General features: G+C 40.5%; 1 protein-coding gene across 6 annotated transcripts in view; it reads left to right on the top strand.

Annotated features, from left to right (window-relative positions):
- Window positions 1-13,341, top strand: part of NEK10 (NIMA related kinase 10) — a 357,380-nt gene that overhangs the window by 280,298 nt on the left and 63,741 nt on the right. For all 6 annotated transcript variants that reach the window (XM_068236184.1, XM_068236182.1, XM_068236186.1 and 3 more), the window contains one exon: window positions 3,347-3,398. In XM_068236184.1, the coding sequence (XP_068092285.1) occupies window positions 3,347-3,398 (52 nt within the window). The remainder of the gene's footprint in view (window positions 1-3,346; window positions 3,399-13,341) is intronic.

Raw genomic sequence — 13,341 nt, 5'->3', positions numbered from 1 at the left:
AGTACTACTATTTCCATTACAAAACTGAGCTAGGACCCAGTGTTTATAGATGCTATCATCATGTCAGAAGAGATATGTTAATTAGTTTGAGAGTCATTAAAGGTAGCCATACATCTAGCGATTCTGATTCAATCAACAAAGTGATCAACTTTATTGGGGAATCGCTTCAGTATAGTTGATCGAAAGTTGATTGACTAGTGACCCACACGCTACAAGCGATTCCTATGCGATTCACCTTGACTAATCGATCTGACCAATGTTGTGTCTCCATGCTCTGAATGCAAAAATCGATCGAATGATATGTGAACAGTAGCCGATTCCTGTGTGATCGACCGAAATCTTGCATCCTGCTTGATCGAGTAAGCTGGTCAATTCGACATGATATCAGCCACTTTTCATCGATTTGGAATCTGGAACACACTCAATACTCTTTCGATTCTTCCTTGATTGGATAAAATTATCAAATCGAATGGTCGATCGTTCTGCAAAATCACTAGATGTATTGGCACTTTTAAAGAGTAACTGTCGGGCATAAAATAAAAATCAATGAAAAAAACAGGCAATCCAAAAGTAAAAAATCACTCTTATTTTTCTTCTCCATAAAACATCATTCCCCAGTTTCCCTGGCTCTTATTTGGTACATCTGCAGCACAAAGGAAGTTGGAGGGCATGCTGGGTTTTCTTTTTTTTTCTTCTTTACTTTCCTCTCAGACTTAACTAATGCAGCCTGATTGGCTGAAGCCTTTTTCCCTCCTGTTTCCCCCTCCCACACCTTAGTTCCTCTCTGATTGGCTAATATGTCTCAATGCACTTTCTACTGCAGTCCTGGGTGGGAGTGTCTGAAGACTGGGAGGGGGGCAGGCAATGATATACAAAACAGAGTAAGGTAGGAAATTATTTCAGCATTGGCTTCAAGATAGACACAGACAACATGGAAAATCCTAAGAAGGATTTTCTCTTTTTTACTATAGAAAAGTCACTAAAATCAAAATGTGGACGGTGCATTACATATTGTTATGTAAGTAGAGCAAGTATTTATTTACTTATATATGTGTTTTTTTTCTGAGATAGTATGGCTGACAGCTCCACTTTAACCCCCTGTAGAAGCAGTCGGGGTGGGGCCAGAGTACATTATTCAAGCTCAGATCAGCACAGACTGCAATTTATATATTATTAGTACAAGCACAGTGAAACAACTTATAGTGTATGTTACATTAATGATCAGAATCTCATATAAATTATTTTACACACTTAAGTATATGTACACTATCACTTTAAACTAAACGTCACCTGGATCCAGCGCTTTCCAGGAAGTATACAACTGGTCCTCGGTCCTCTTCTTTATTTCGCAATTCTCTTCTCACTCACTGCTTCTGTGACAGTGCTGTTAATTGTCTATTGATGTGGGGCAAGATGTCTTCCGCATTCCAGCAGGTTAGCTATTTTATTACATTACAGCACACTGGTGAGTGGATAGCACTCTTGCCTTGCAACGCTGGGTCCCTGGTTCGCATCCCAGCCAGGGCACTATCTGCACAGAGTTTGTATGTTCTCCCTGTGTCTGCGTGGGTTTCCCCTGGGCACTCTGGTTTTCACCCACGTCCCAAAAACATACAGATAAGGTAATTGACCTTTCCCTAAATTGGCCCTAGACTATGATGGACATATTATTATAGTAGGGATTAGATTGTAAGTTCCTCTGAGGGACAGTTAGTGACAATAATATATATACTCTGTATAGAAGTTGCTGCAGAAGATGTCGATGCTATAAGTACTAAATAATAATAATTTCACATAGTTGTGGGTTGGACAACTCTAAAGACCAGCTAAAAACTACATATTGAGCATCTTCCTGTAACTACAGAAGAACTATCCATTTGTTTATTTATTAATAAGTATGAAAACACATAAACTCCCACTTTAAGTACCACGTATCAGAGGCGTATCTAGAGGGCTGCAGGCATGGCTCATGCCATGGGCACCACAGCACCATGGCTGCCTCCTCTTCCCTCTTGCTTCACCACCATACTGAGGGATGCCGCTTATTACTTATACTTGGGGGGCTAACTCTAGCAACCTATACTGGGTGAGGAGGGCTACTTATACGAGGAGGGGGACTCATCTAATTACCTTTGCTAGGAGGGCAACCTAAACTGGTTGACTACCTATACTGGGAAAGCTACTTCTGGCTACCTATACTAGGGGGCAACCTTTGGCTATTCGGCTACTTATACTAGGTGGCTAACTCTGGTGACCCATACTGGGGGCTACCTCTGATTAACAATACTGGGGAGCTAATTTTCACCACGTATTCTGGGAGGCATCTCTGGCTACCCATACTGGGGTGGACACCTCTCGTTATCCATGGCGGGAGCCTCCGGTATGGATATTGGGCGCAATTTGATATTGGGGCGCAAATTCAGTGTTTGCCATAGGTGCTATATTAACCAGATACGCCCATGCCATGTATCCCTGCTGGGGAATGGAATCTTGGAAGAGTTCTCATGCCCCCCAGCAGGAGGCACAGAGCAGTGCGAGAGAGGATTGATGCCTGCCTTTGAAAGGCTCTCCTGAAAAGAAAATAGAATAGTTTGCACAAAAACTCCGGATAACAATTTAGTGCTGAATAGTTAAAATAGTTAACTATATCTCTCCTGGGAGCTGAATGTACCAGAATCTACCCCACAATATCTTTGCTGCATTTTACACAAAATGAGACTGCACAAAAACTATTTATTTCATTAGCTCTACACATACAATTATGTATCTTATACATTTATTATTTTTCAGCTGATGTTTGCTATAAGGCGAGCATGAGAGACAGTTGTAATCATTCGGTAATGTTTATGACTGTAGCTGAGGCTTGATCTTGATCGTGTGTGTTAATTTTAGCACAAAATTAACTCAAAATGTAACTCAGATGGGTGTGATGTTGCAGGATTATGAAAAAATTCAGCAAGCCTAAAAATCTGATAAAACAAGTAGCAAAGGCACTGGGGAGGTCTAGGCATGAACTCCACAGAGAGGTAAGAGGAGAATTTTTTTTAGTAGAAGGTAGATATTAGATTTGCCAACCAATTACAAGCCGAAAAGATAAAAAATAGAAAAAGATGAAACAGGATGAAGAAATATAAAAAGGCCATATTCGAAACTGATAATTTATTCAATATTTTTATATGAGTTCATTTATATGGAAATTCACTAGAAAGTGTAGGCTACTAAATTAAAATACTCTGCAAAATTCGAATTACTAAATTAAAATACTCTGCAAAAGATGAAAAAAATGATCATATTGAAATACAAAATACTGATTTTTTTTTTTTAATCAAGTATTTGCATTTTCCAGGTACATTAAAGCGAAGCACTAGTGCTTCTGGAGGAGAAATGTCTCAAACAAGGTATGTGTGGATAGAATTCTTTTTTTTTTTTTTCCAGGGTTTATCTTGCTTTACCATTGGATCTAGCAATAGATACTATAGATCAATGCATTTAGCATCATGAACTAAACAATACAGTAAGAATATTAATGCATAAGTATATTCTTATTTGTACAGAATATGAAGCATCGAGTAAAAGTAGTGTAAGTTAAGTTCAACTGAATATATTTACAGTAGTAATCTAGCAGATATTTCACCCTTTTAGCCAAGTCCTTTCCTTAGAAAACCACTTGAATTAGTAGTAAAACATCTTAATAAATCCAGATACATCATCTCATTTAATTCACTAGATTTTTAGATATAAGTTAATAAAATGTGATTCTTTTTTCATTAAAGAATTTGCTTATTTTTTTTTTTTGTGTCAGACATTTTTTGTTCCCTTTATCCACTTTCACCTCCTGGACGTAGTACCTATGTCCAGGAGGCCATGTGTGCTCCTGCGCGCTACCACAGCCGATCGTGCGCACGTGCACGCACGCTCCCGGCTGCGGATTGTTAGCCCAGGAATCAATGAATCAGGCCATGGTGCCCAATCATTAATTCCTCTCCCCCGCAGAAAAAGCGACAGCTTCTCTCGGAAGCCTTGCTTTTTCTGCCTCCTACGTCCCCCTACATCCCTCTAAGCGTACATGTTAGGCTTAGAGTGACGTCATGTAAACAAACCTAAGGTTTGTAAAACTACATCTACATTAAAAAAAATAAAAATAAACATATATTTAAATTAAATAAATTTACTATTTACATCCCACCCTCCCAAAAATGCCCAAATAAAATGTTTAATAATAAAAAAAAACATTACAATAAAAAAACACATAAATATTTACCTAAGGGTTTAAACTTTTTAAATATCTATGTAAAGATTAAATATTTCTATTTTTTTTATTATAAGCTTGTAAATAGTGATGGATGTAAAATGGAAAAAATGCACTTTTATTTCCATATAAAATATTGTCACCATACTTTGTGATAGGGACATAATTTAAATGGTGTAATAACCGGGATAAATGGGCAAATACAGTACGTGGGTTTTAATTATGGAGGCATGCATTATTTTAAAACTATAATGGCCGAAAACTGAGAAATAATTATTTTTTTTCGTTTTTTTCTTATTCTTACTGTTAAAATGCATTTACAGTAAGGTAGCTCTTAGCAAAATGTACCACTTAAAGAAAGCCTAATTAGTGGCGGAAAAAACAAGATGTAGATCAGTTCATTGTGATAAGTAGTGATAAAGTTATAGGCTAATGAATGGGAAGTGAACATTGCTCGGATGCATAAAGTGAAAACAATTGAGGGCTGAAGTGGTTAATTTAAATCTTTGCATAAACCATACAAATTGCACCCCTATGCTCAGCCCAAATTCCAGAGGATAGGAGCTTAATATATCTGGAAGCCCTTTTTTCACCCGAAAGTCACCCCCAAACAGTCTTTCTCTACAAGGCTGGGGTAGTTACTCTTTCTCCCCAATCTTGAGGTGAGGATGACCTCTTCTGAATGACATGGACAAGAGAAGGGAAGAGAGATTTCTACCCAAATCTTGCAACCACCTCCTTTCCCCATGTCATGGACTATGTAGGCTGGCCAGCTCAGCTCTTCTTCTGGTAGTTAAAGCCTCCTTAGGAGACAAAGGGGTAGAGGAGACATAGGAAGGTTTGGCCATGCTTATTTAAAAAAAAGAATTAAAAATGTAATATAAAAAGAAAAGAAAAGAAAAAAAAAAAAAATGTAATATTTAAAGGACGGCAAATGTCATCTGCACTTCCATTAAAAATGGACACAAAACACAGTGCAATGCAAATATCAATGGACAAAAATGGACAACATTAGAGAAGAAATGTAATGAAGTCCCACACTTGTGACTGCTGCAAAGCATTCTTGGAGATGTAGTCAGTAGAAGCGGGTACATTGTTCTATGTAATCTCATATACTTGAAAATGCTCCCCAGCTGTGGTCTCTCTCTGGAAGATGGGGGATCCCATAACTACAGGGGGCCTTAGGAGCAAGTGTAAATAATGACCTCAACCCAACCCCGGCCCCACCAATGACACACTCTATCTCAAACCTCAATCATGGGGAGGTTTATTTAAAAAAAAAATGTTAATTCCAGGTACTCAGTTGCTTTTAAAAGTAAATCATGTGCAAAATGACCTGGAGACCGAACATCAGCATGTTTGAATTTCCCGCTATCTGACTGAACCAATGGTTAACTTACAGTGGTACAGTATGTTGAAATTCAAACTTATCAAGAAAGGGAAACCTAATTTAGTCCAGCTAGAGTTGTGATTTACACTCTTGCCAGACTGTACATCCCATTAAGTGAATCCTTTTTTTTCTATTTTTCAGTTTAGTTTATTTTTCAGTTTTTTCAGTTTTCTTTATTCTCTCGCTGCTCAATTTATAATGAGTCAGCGGTGTGATTATGTCAAAACATTTTCCAATAAGTAAGATTGTGGTACAGGACCTTCCAGTTCTAAAATAGGAAAAAGCACGGGCACCTGACCGATTGTGCAATGCATCAGTGCTGTGCAAATTAGGATAGTAGCTGACCACAACTACAGCATGTAGCTGTTTGCCCTAAATTTACATTTGTGTAAAAAGAAAGATGTACTACATGAAGGAATTGAGAGCAAAGTTTCTCAGACCAATGTTATCCACTCTGCAAAAAGATGGCATGGGGAATATTAACAAACTTGAAAAGGCTTCAAACCTTGAATAGATAACCGGTGAGTATCAGGCCAGCCAGTGACCAGCATCCAACAGGTGCACCACCCTTGTAACTCAAATTCATGATATTGAAAGAGAATATTAATCCTTCCCCTATTTACGACAAGAAAACATAGTACAGAAAGCAGTTTTATGGCCCCAATGCCATTTAAAAAAAGCCCAGTGACACATTTGCTTTCAGCCCCCAAGAGGTAGGGTAAGGCAGGTTCCTCAGGGGGCGGAGGTGGGGGGGCAGCACCCACCTGGCCATGGGTGGGCGCCGAGCTGGAGGGGAAGCAGCAAGGAAAGGGGGCAGCGAGCACAGCGGTGGGAAGGGGGGTCACACCCCCCTCCCTCACCTGGGTCGCCCCGTCTGCTCTCCCCCTCCAGCTATGAGAGCAGCGTGCATCAGGCAGCGGGCGGAGAAGTAATTACTCACCTCTTCCTTCTACTTTCCAGCGCTGCGTACCACTGCTCGTCCCTTTCTGCAATGCCGCCCACAAGTACAGTGGGCAGCATTGAAGGAAGTGACAGGCGGTGGTATGCAGTGCTGGAATGCTGAAGGAAGAGGTGAGTAATTACTTAAGACAAAAAACCAAAAACACTTCCAGTATATGCTGTTCAACCACCTGATATTTATTAAGGCTCAAAAATTCTTTCACCTTGGTTAATCATAATAAGGTCTATAAAGAAGTATTACATATTTCGCCCCGCCCAGGGACTTCCTCTGGACGTACTGCGCAAGTACGTCCAGAGGAAGTCCCTGGGCGGGGCGAAACGCGTCGATGTAGGCCTGTATCACGCGCTGAGATGTGCCTCTCCGCCCCCTCTGCCCTCCCGCCGGATCGGAGCACGGTGCCCGAAGCTATGGCGTATACCTCCAAAGATTGGACTCCCGCTTGGATGTGATGACACAAGTCTAAGGCCCTGAGTTTGATACTCCTGCAGATACACATCACGGATACTGCGGTTAACTGGGCAGGCTGGGACAGTCTATGCGGACATTGCATTTCGTATCAATGGAGGAGGTGGTAACTATGAGAGATAGTGTATATGGCACCAATATCCACAAAGTTCATATGTACATTCATCTATGGAGGAGCACTGTATGCATTGAAACTTTGACGGTGTGATATATGGCTTGGCTGGAATAGTGAACTGTCTTGCCAGTATGGGCCTACAAATTTATATTGCAGCAAGTTGGCTAGGTGCACCAGCCTTACACGGTCTGAAAGACTCTTGAAAAAATACAGCAATCTTTCATGATGATCTTTTTGATGTTGAACTCTGTGTCATACAATTGAATCTTAGATGCAGGACCTTCATGTATGCCATCATAGACTGTGTTATCATTTTTTATGCCATTTTCTGAGGGTGACGACCCATATAATCTAGTATTTCTATGAGATTACTCGCATGCAGGGCATGGTGCTGTGATTGTGGGGGGGCATAGGGGGGCGTGGGGGGCACATTTTTATTGCTGTTGACCACCATACTGTCGGCACATGGGGTGATGCGGACAATTTGGACAGGCAATTGGCATATTAGATGCTTTAATCTCTTGGCATTGTAGGTGTCCGTGTCCGCCTCTCCCCATGTGTGGGAGTGACATGGTTAATTTTGTTACAATCTGGTCTGTGTAAGGTCGTCTGAGACTCCCTGTTGAGACATATTTGGGGAACACCCCGTATAATGAGAATTTGTGCATTATAATTGTGTGCAATATGTAATACTTCTTTATAGACCTTATTATGATTAACCAAGGTGAAAGAATTTTTGAGCCTTAATAAATATCAGGTGGTTGAACAGCATATACTGGTAGTGTTTTTGTTTTTTGTCTTTAGTTTTTTGACCAGTGCGTGTACCCACCTGGTTTGCACACATTAGCATGTACACTTTTGTGTAGTTGGTTTTTGTAGTGAGTAATTACTTTCCTGCACCCTGCCTGACACACTTTGCTGTGCTCAAAGCTAGAGGGGGAGAGCGGATGGGAAACCCAGGTGAGGGGGGTCCAACCCCCTCCCCACCGCTGTGCCCACTGCCCCCCTTCCTTGCTGCTACCCCCTCCAGGCTACCTATACTGGGGGCAATTATACTACCTATCGAGGGAGGGGGCTGCATCCTCACAAGTTTGCCTCAGCAGCAAAAATTCTAGAACCGGCCCTGTTTGCATTGCTGTATAGTTACACTACAACACACTCTTCCCAGTATCATTACTTACCCAAACTTTTGCTGAGTTAAAATCTATACTTTTGATTTTGAATGGCTGCAGTAATGCTTTATAATGACAGGTTACAGCCACAGATACATGTTTGATTAGACTCTATTGATGTGTGTAGGAACACTTACAGTTCATTTTCAGCGTGAAAGAGAATGATTTAGTTGCACAGTACACAGAATGAATATTTACAAGTGTTATGTAAAAGTGGTTAAATAATGTAAATGTGGAAAAGTGGTCATATTTAGTAAGGCTGTTTAGAATATTCATGTGAAAAAAAGATATTAACTTTGGCCTTCATCCTGAAGGATTTCACTTAACCACTTGCCGACCGCGCACTCATACCGCGCGTCGGCAAAGTGGCAGCTGCAGGACCAGCGACGCAGTATTGCGTCGCCAGCTGCAGGCTGATTAATCAGGAAGCAGCCGCTCGCGCGAGCGGCTGCTTCCTGTCAAATCACGGCGGAGGGCTCCGTGAATAGCCTGCGGGCCGCCGATGGCGGCTCGCAGGCTAAATGTAAACACAAGCGGAAATAATCCGCTTTGTTTACATTGTACGGCGCTGCTGCGCAGCAGCGCCGTAAGGCAGATCGGCGATCCCCAGCCAATCAGCGGCCGGGGATCGCCGCCATGTGACAGAGGACGTCCTGTCACTGGCTGCACAGGACGGATAGCGTCCTGTGCAGCCCGGAACACCAGGGGGGCCAGGTAGGAGAGGGAGGGGGGGGATTTCGCCGCGGAGGGGGCTTTGAGGTGCCCCCCCCCCCGCAACACCGGCAGGCAGGAGCGATCAGACCCCCCCAGCACATCATCCCCATAGTGGGGGAAAAAGGGGGGCGATCTGATCGCTCTAGATGCACCCTGATCTGTGCTGGGGGCTGTAGAGCCCACCCAGCACAGATCACAAATAACAGCGCTGGTCCTTAAGGGGGGGGTAAAGGGTGGGTCCTCAAGTGGTTAATGTGCAGCTCTGCCATTATAATTCCGATGTTGTAACGGAAGCCACAATTGTAGCACAAAACTTAAACATAGTACATAAGGAAGAACAAAAACTCTGACATGCAAATCTCTTCTCACCTTCTGAAAAATGTCAAACTTGGTTGAATGTCATGGAGCCAATCAACAATTGTCTACAGTTAAAGGACCGCTATTGCGGAAATTGTAATGTAAAATACATGTAAACGCATACAGATAAGAAATACTTTTCTTCCAGAGTAAAATGAGCCATAAATTACTTTTCTCCTATCTTGCTGTCACTTTCAGTAGGTAGTAGAAATTTGGCAGAACTGACAGATTTTGGACTAGCCCATCTCCTCATGGGGGATTCACAGGGTTTTCTTTCATTTCAAAAGCACATAGTGAATGGCAGTTGCTCTGTCTAACCTCTAAAAAACTGTGCAGCAAGCAGGGAGGCTAGCTAGCATCTTTATATAAATCCTTTTCAAGGAGTTTCTTTATAAAGAATAAAGGTCATGCTGAGAATCCCCCATGAAGAGATGGACTAGTCAAAAACCTGTTGGTTCTGTCAAATTTCTACTACCTATTGTAAGTGACAGCAAGAGAGGAAAAAATTAATTTATGGCTCATTTTAATGTGAAAGAAACATACTTCTTAATTGTATGTGTTTAAGTGTATTTAAAATTTTACAATTTTTCGTGATAGTGGTCCTTTAAAGACAAAGGGCTATATTAACTGTGACTCAATGATTTTAGAAATCTCCTATGGTAACAAAAGAAGATAGCACATCTGGCCATTATGTAAGAAAGTACGTATATTCTGGCGTATAAGACTACTTTTTAACCCTTGAAATTCTTCTGAAAATTCAGGGGTCGTCTTATACGGCGGGTGTCATTGTCGGGTGATACGCCCTATCCTATTACAGACTCTCAGATCTGGCTGCTGAGGACTGTAGTGAAGGGGCGCAAGCAGAGCACCTGCTAGAACCTGATAGAACTTCCTCTAAAACAAGCAATTCTGCTGATATAAGAAATATTGGTACTTTTTGATAATGATGCATAAGACTTTTGTATACTTTCTATGCATGTGCTGATAGTGGTTTGAACCTTTATATACCACTCCTTATCCTCTTATTAAACATTCTGGCTATGATATACATAAGATGCGCTTGTCCGTGTATTATTTCATATAGTCAAGATCTTGGCATGCCAACTTGCTGATAAAATTGCTGATTAAATTAAATTGTAGACCATTAAGTGTGATAATTAATCTTAAAATTACTTTATAATTGTTTTAAGTTAAGTTGTGCTTACAGGAGGTAAATAGGATACAAGGTTGGGCCAGAAGGGTGAAAGAGGCGTGTTTTATGGGCACAGCGCAATCTTTTCCACTCTAATAAACAGGGAGACAAGGAGAGCTGACCAATCCAACCAGTCAATCACCTATATACTGTTATATACTGAGTATAACATACAGTACAGTCTCAGCATCTGTTCATACATAGCACCAGTAAATTATTTTTTTTAATTTTTTATTTGGTGTGTGTTGGAAGATGGGTAGTCTTATATGGCAAGTATATCCCAAACTCTATATTTTAACTGGAAAAATTGGGGGGGTCATCTTGTATGCCGGAATATACGGGTATAAGGAAGAGAAAAAGACAGGGGTTCCAATGCATAATGTACAGGGTTTGTACAAAGCAATATGGTTTGTTTTTAGGAAAGTAGTTATTGCTTGATTATTTTAGTGTTGCTTTATTTTTGTGAGAAACACTTTGTTAATAGGTTCTTAGAGGGTGATGGGTTTTTTAAGTGACCCTGGATGCAAAACTAATAATCAGTGGTCTCATTCCTGAATTTTCAAAATTGAATGAAAAGTGTGCGCTTTGTTGGGTGGTGCTGCCTGCTTATTTTTTTTATTAGACACTAATATGTAGGTGCAAGTGTACTGTATGAATTGTTGTGAAAGCTTCTAAAAGACTATTAGCAGAAAGCTTCCACTCTGCTTGTTCTGGGAATGCCCACTGCACCTTTTGCCCCTTATTGTTCAACTTAAACTTCTTCAGACAGGAGTAGGTATTGGATGGCGGTGTGGGCCATGCAGTTCAATCTTAATCCCCACATCTGCGCTGTACTGGCTGCATAGAAGGATTTACATGTAGTGATGTCACAAACATTACAGACACACATAATTAAAATGCTATTTTCATCATCAACTATTTATTCATATTTGCCTGCAGTCCTACAGTTTACATTGGCTCACTGTCTCTAGACCAGTGCTCACTATAATCCTGCCACAGGTGTCACATGACAGATAATGTGACAGTTGGCCAAGTAGTTGAGGTGCTACAAATAGTAGTCAATGTTGTGGCTTATGACCACGTTCTTTTTAACCAAGACAAAAACAAGTTCTGCCAATGATTGTCTACATAGGACTAGGAAGAAATTGTGTCTGGAATGGGGCCTTAAACTGGAGTTATGGTCTCCACAACACAAGAACATTTGAACATTATCAGCTATACACAATTCTTTTTTTTTTAGTGATTGAATTTTGTAAAACTTTGCTTATGTAGGCAGATATATGTCATATTGCAAATTAACCTTTTTGTGCTTTTATAATATACCCGCAAGTAAAGTGCTAACTGACTATTTAGAGCAGCATTCACTACCTGCTTTGTTGTACTTGATAGATTGACTAGCTACTATGTACAGTGCCATGGAAGATGTTATAAGTAAAAATATGAATAATTAAATAAAATGAAAAGGGAACAAAGTCAAAAGAGGGATGGTTCATTCAACCCAGTATCGCAGGAGGATATCTGCCAGCCCAGCTTGTTCTTCCTCCACTTAGTCTACTGGGTTCAGTCTCAGTTCAAGGTGTTAGTACAAACATGTGCATATCATTTATTATTCCTATAGAAGTCAAGAGAATTGCTGGAAACCAGGACAATGGTGTAGTGTTTGGTGTAACAGATACCTAGAATACTCTGCACAAAGTATAAAGTGTAATATATTCCAACTCTTTTCACCTTACATTTTTGCCTGGTTTACTGCAAAAACATATTCCTTCAGTGGGAGATGGGATCCTACATATACGAAGAGCATAATGTTACATAGTTAGGTAGTTAGGTTGAAAAAAGACATCTGTCCATCAAGTTCCATCTCCAGGAAATTACCTAGTAATTAAAGCCGTGGATGCCCTTCAATGCAATGTGTCTCCATATGCACAGCTTATCAGTAATCACTCAATCACTTCCATCTTATTATAAGCTGAGAACTATGCAAGGCAACTTTCACAGTAGAAAATGCAGAGCTTCAGAGCAGTGGCCCGGGGGGACACTAGAGTAAACCCAGGTATGCCAGTGTAATACAGATTGCTAAAATACTTGAAACATTTAAAGATGTTTTGGGAAAGATTTTTTCCTTGGTTAGAAGAAGTGGAGATTTAGAAAATCATCTTAGCCAGACAAGGCTGTACAAATGCTTTTTAACATTCAGAACAGTAGAAGGTGAATACTAATTAGTTCCATAGATTTACATCACTTTGCAGATTATGCAAACTCTTGCATTGCCTGTTTATTGCAGGGTGCCTTGCAATTGAAATGGACATTTAATTAACAGTTAATATACAACTCCTTTATTAATAGCCTTTTTGTTGCACATATTTAATGTAGCAAACACTGCTAGCGTAGTGCAAGCTTTCCGGTCCCAAATGAAGAAATGTGATCCATAGTAAATCTGAGTCGCTCTTCCTGCAGTCGTTGCCTTATAAAAGCCAAAGGAGACAAGAAACATTTTTAGAAACATTAATGACCTACAGCTCTTAAAGTCACCTCTTGCCCTCTGTGTTGAATCTGGGCTGTCTGTTTTGGGCCTGTGGTCCCCTAGCAAATGTCTGGATCGATGCTTGAGTAATAGAGCAATGTCCAGATGCATCTGCAAGTGACAGGAGAGAAATCCCACATCTCTATGAGTTTCTGTCAGTTTGACATGACTTTGTATGTATTACCATGACCTAACATAATCT

This window comes from Hyperolius riggenbachi, chromosome 5, assembly GCF_040937935.1.
Source record: "Hyperolius riggenbachi isolate aHypRig1 chromosome 5, aHypRig1.pri, whole genome shotgun sequence".
NCBI lineage: Eukaryota > Metazoa > Chordata > Amphibia > Anura > Hyperoliidae > Hyperolius > Hyperolius riggenbachi.
Note: the sequence above shows the minus strand (reverse complement) of the source record. Positions and strands in the feature narration are given on the sequence as shown.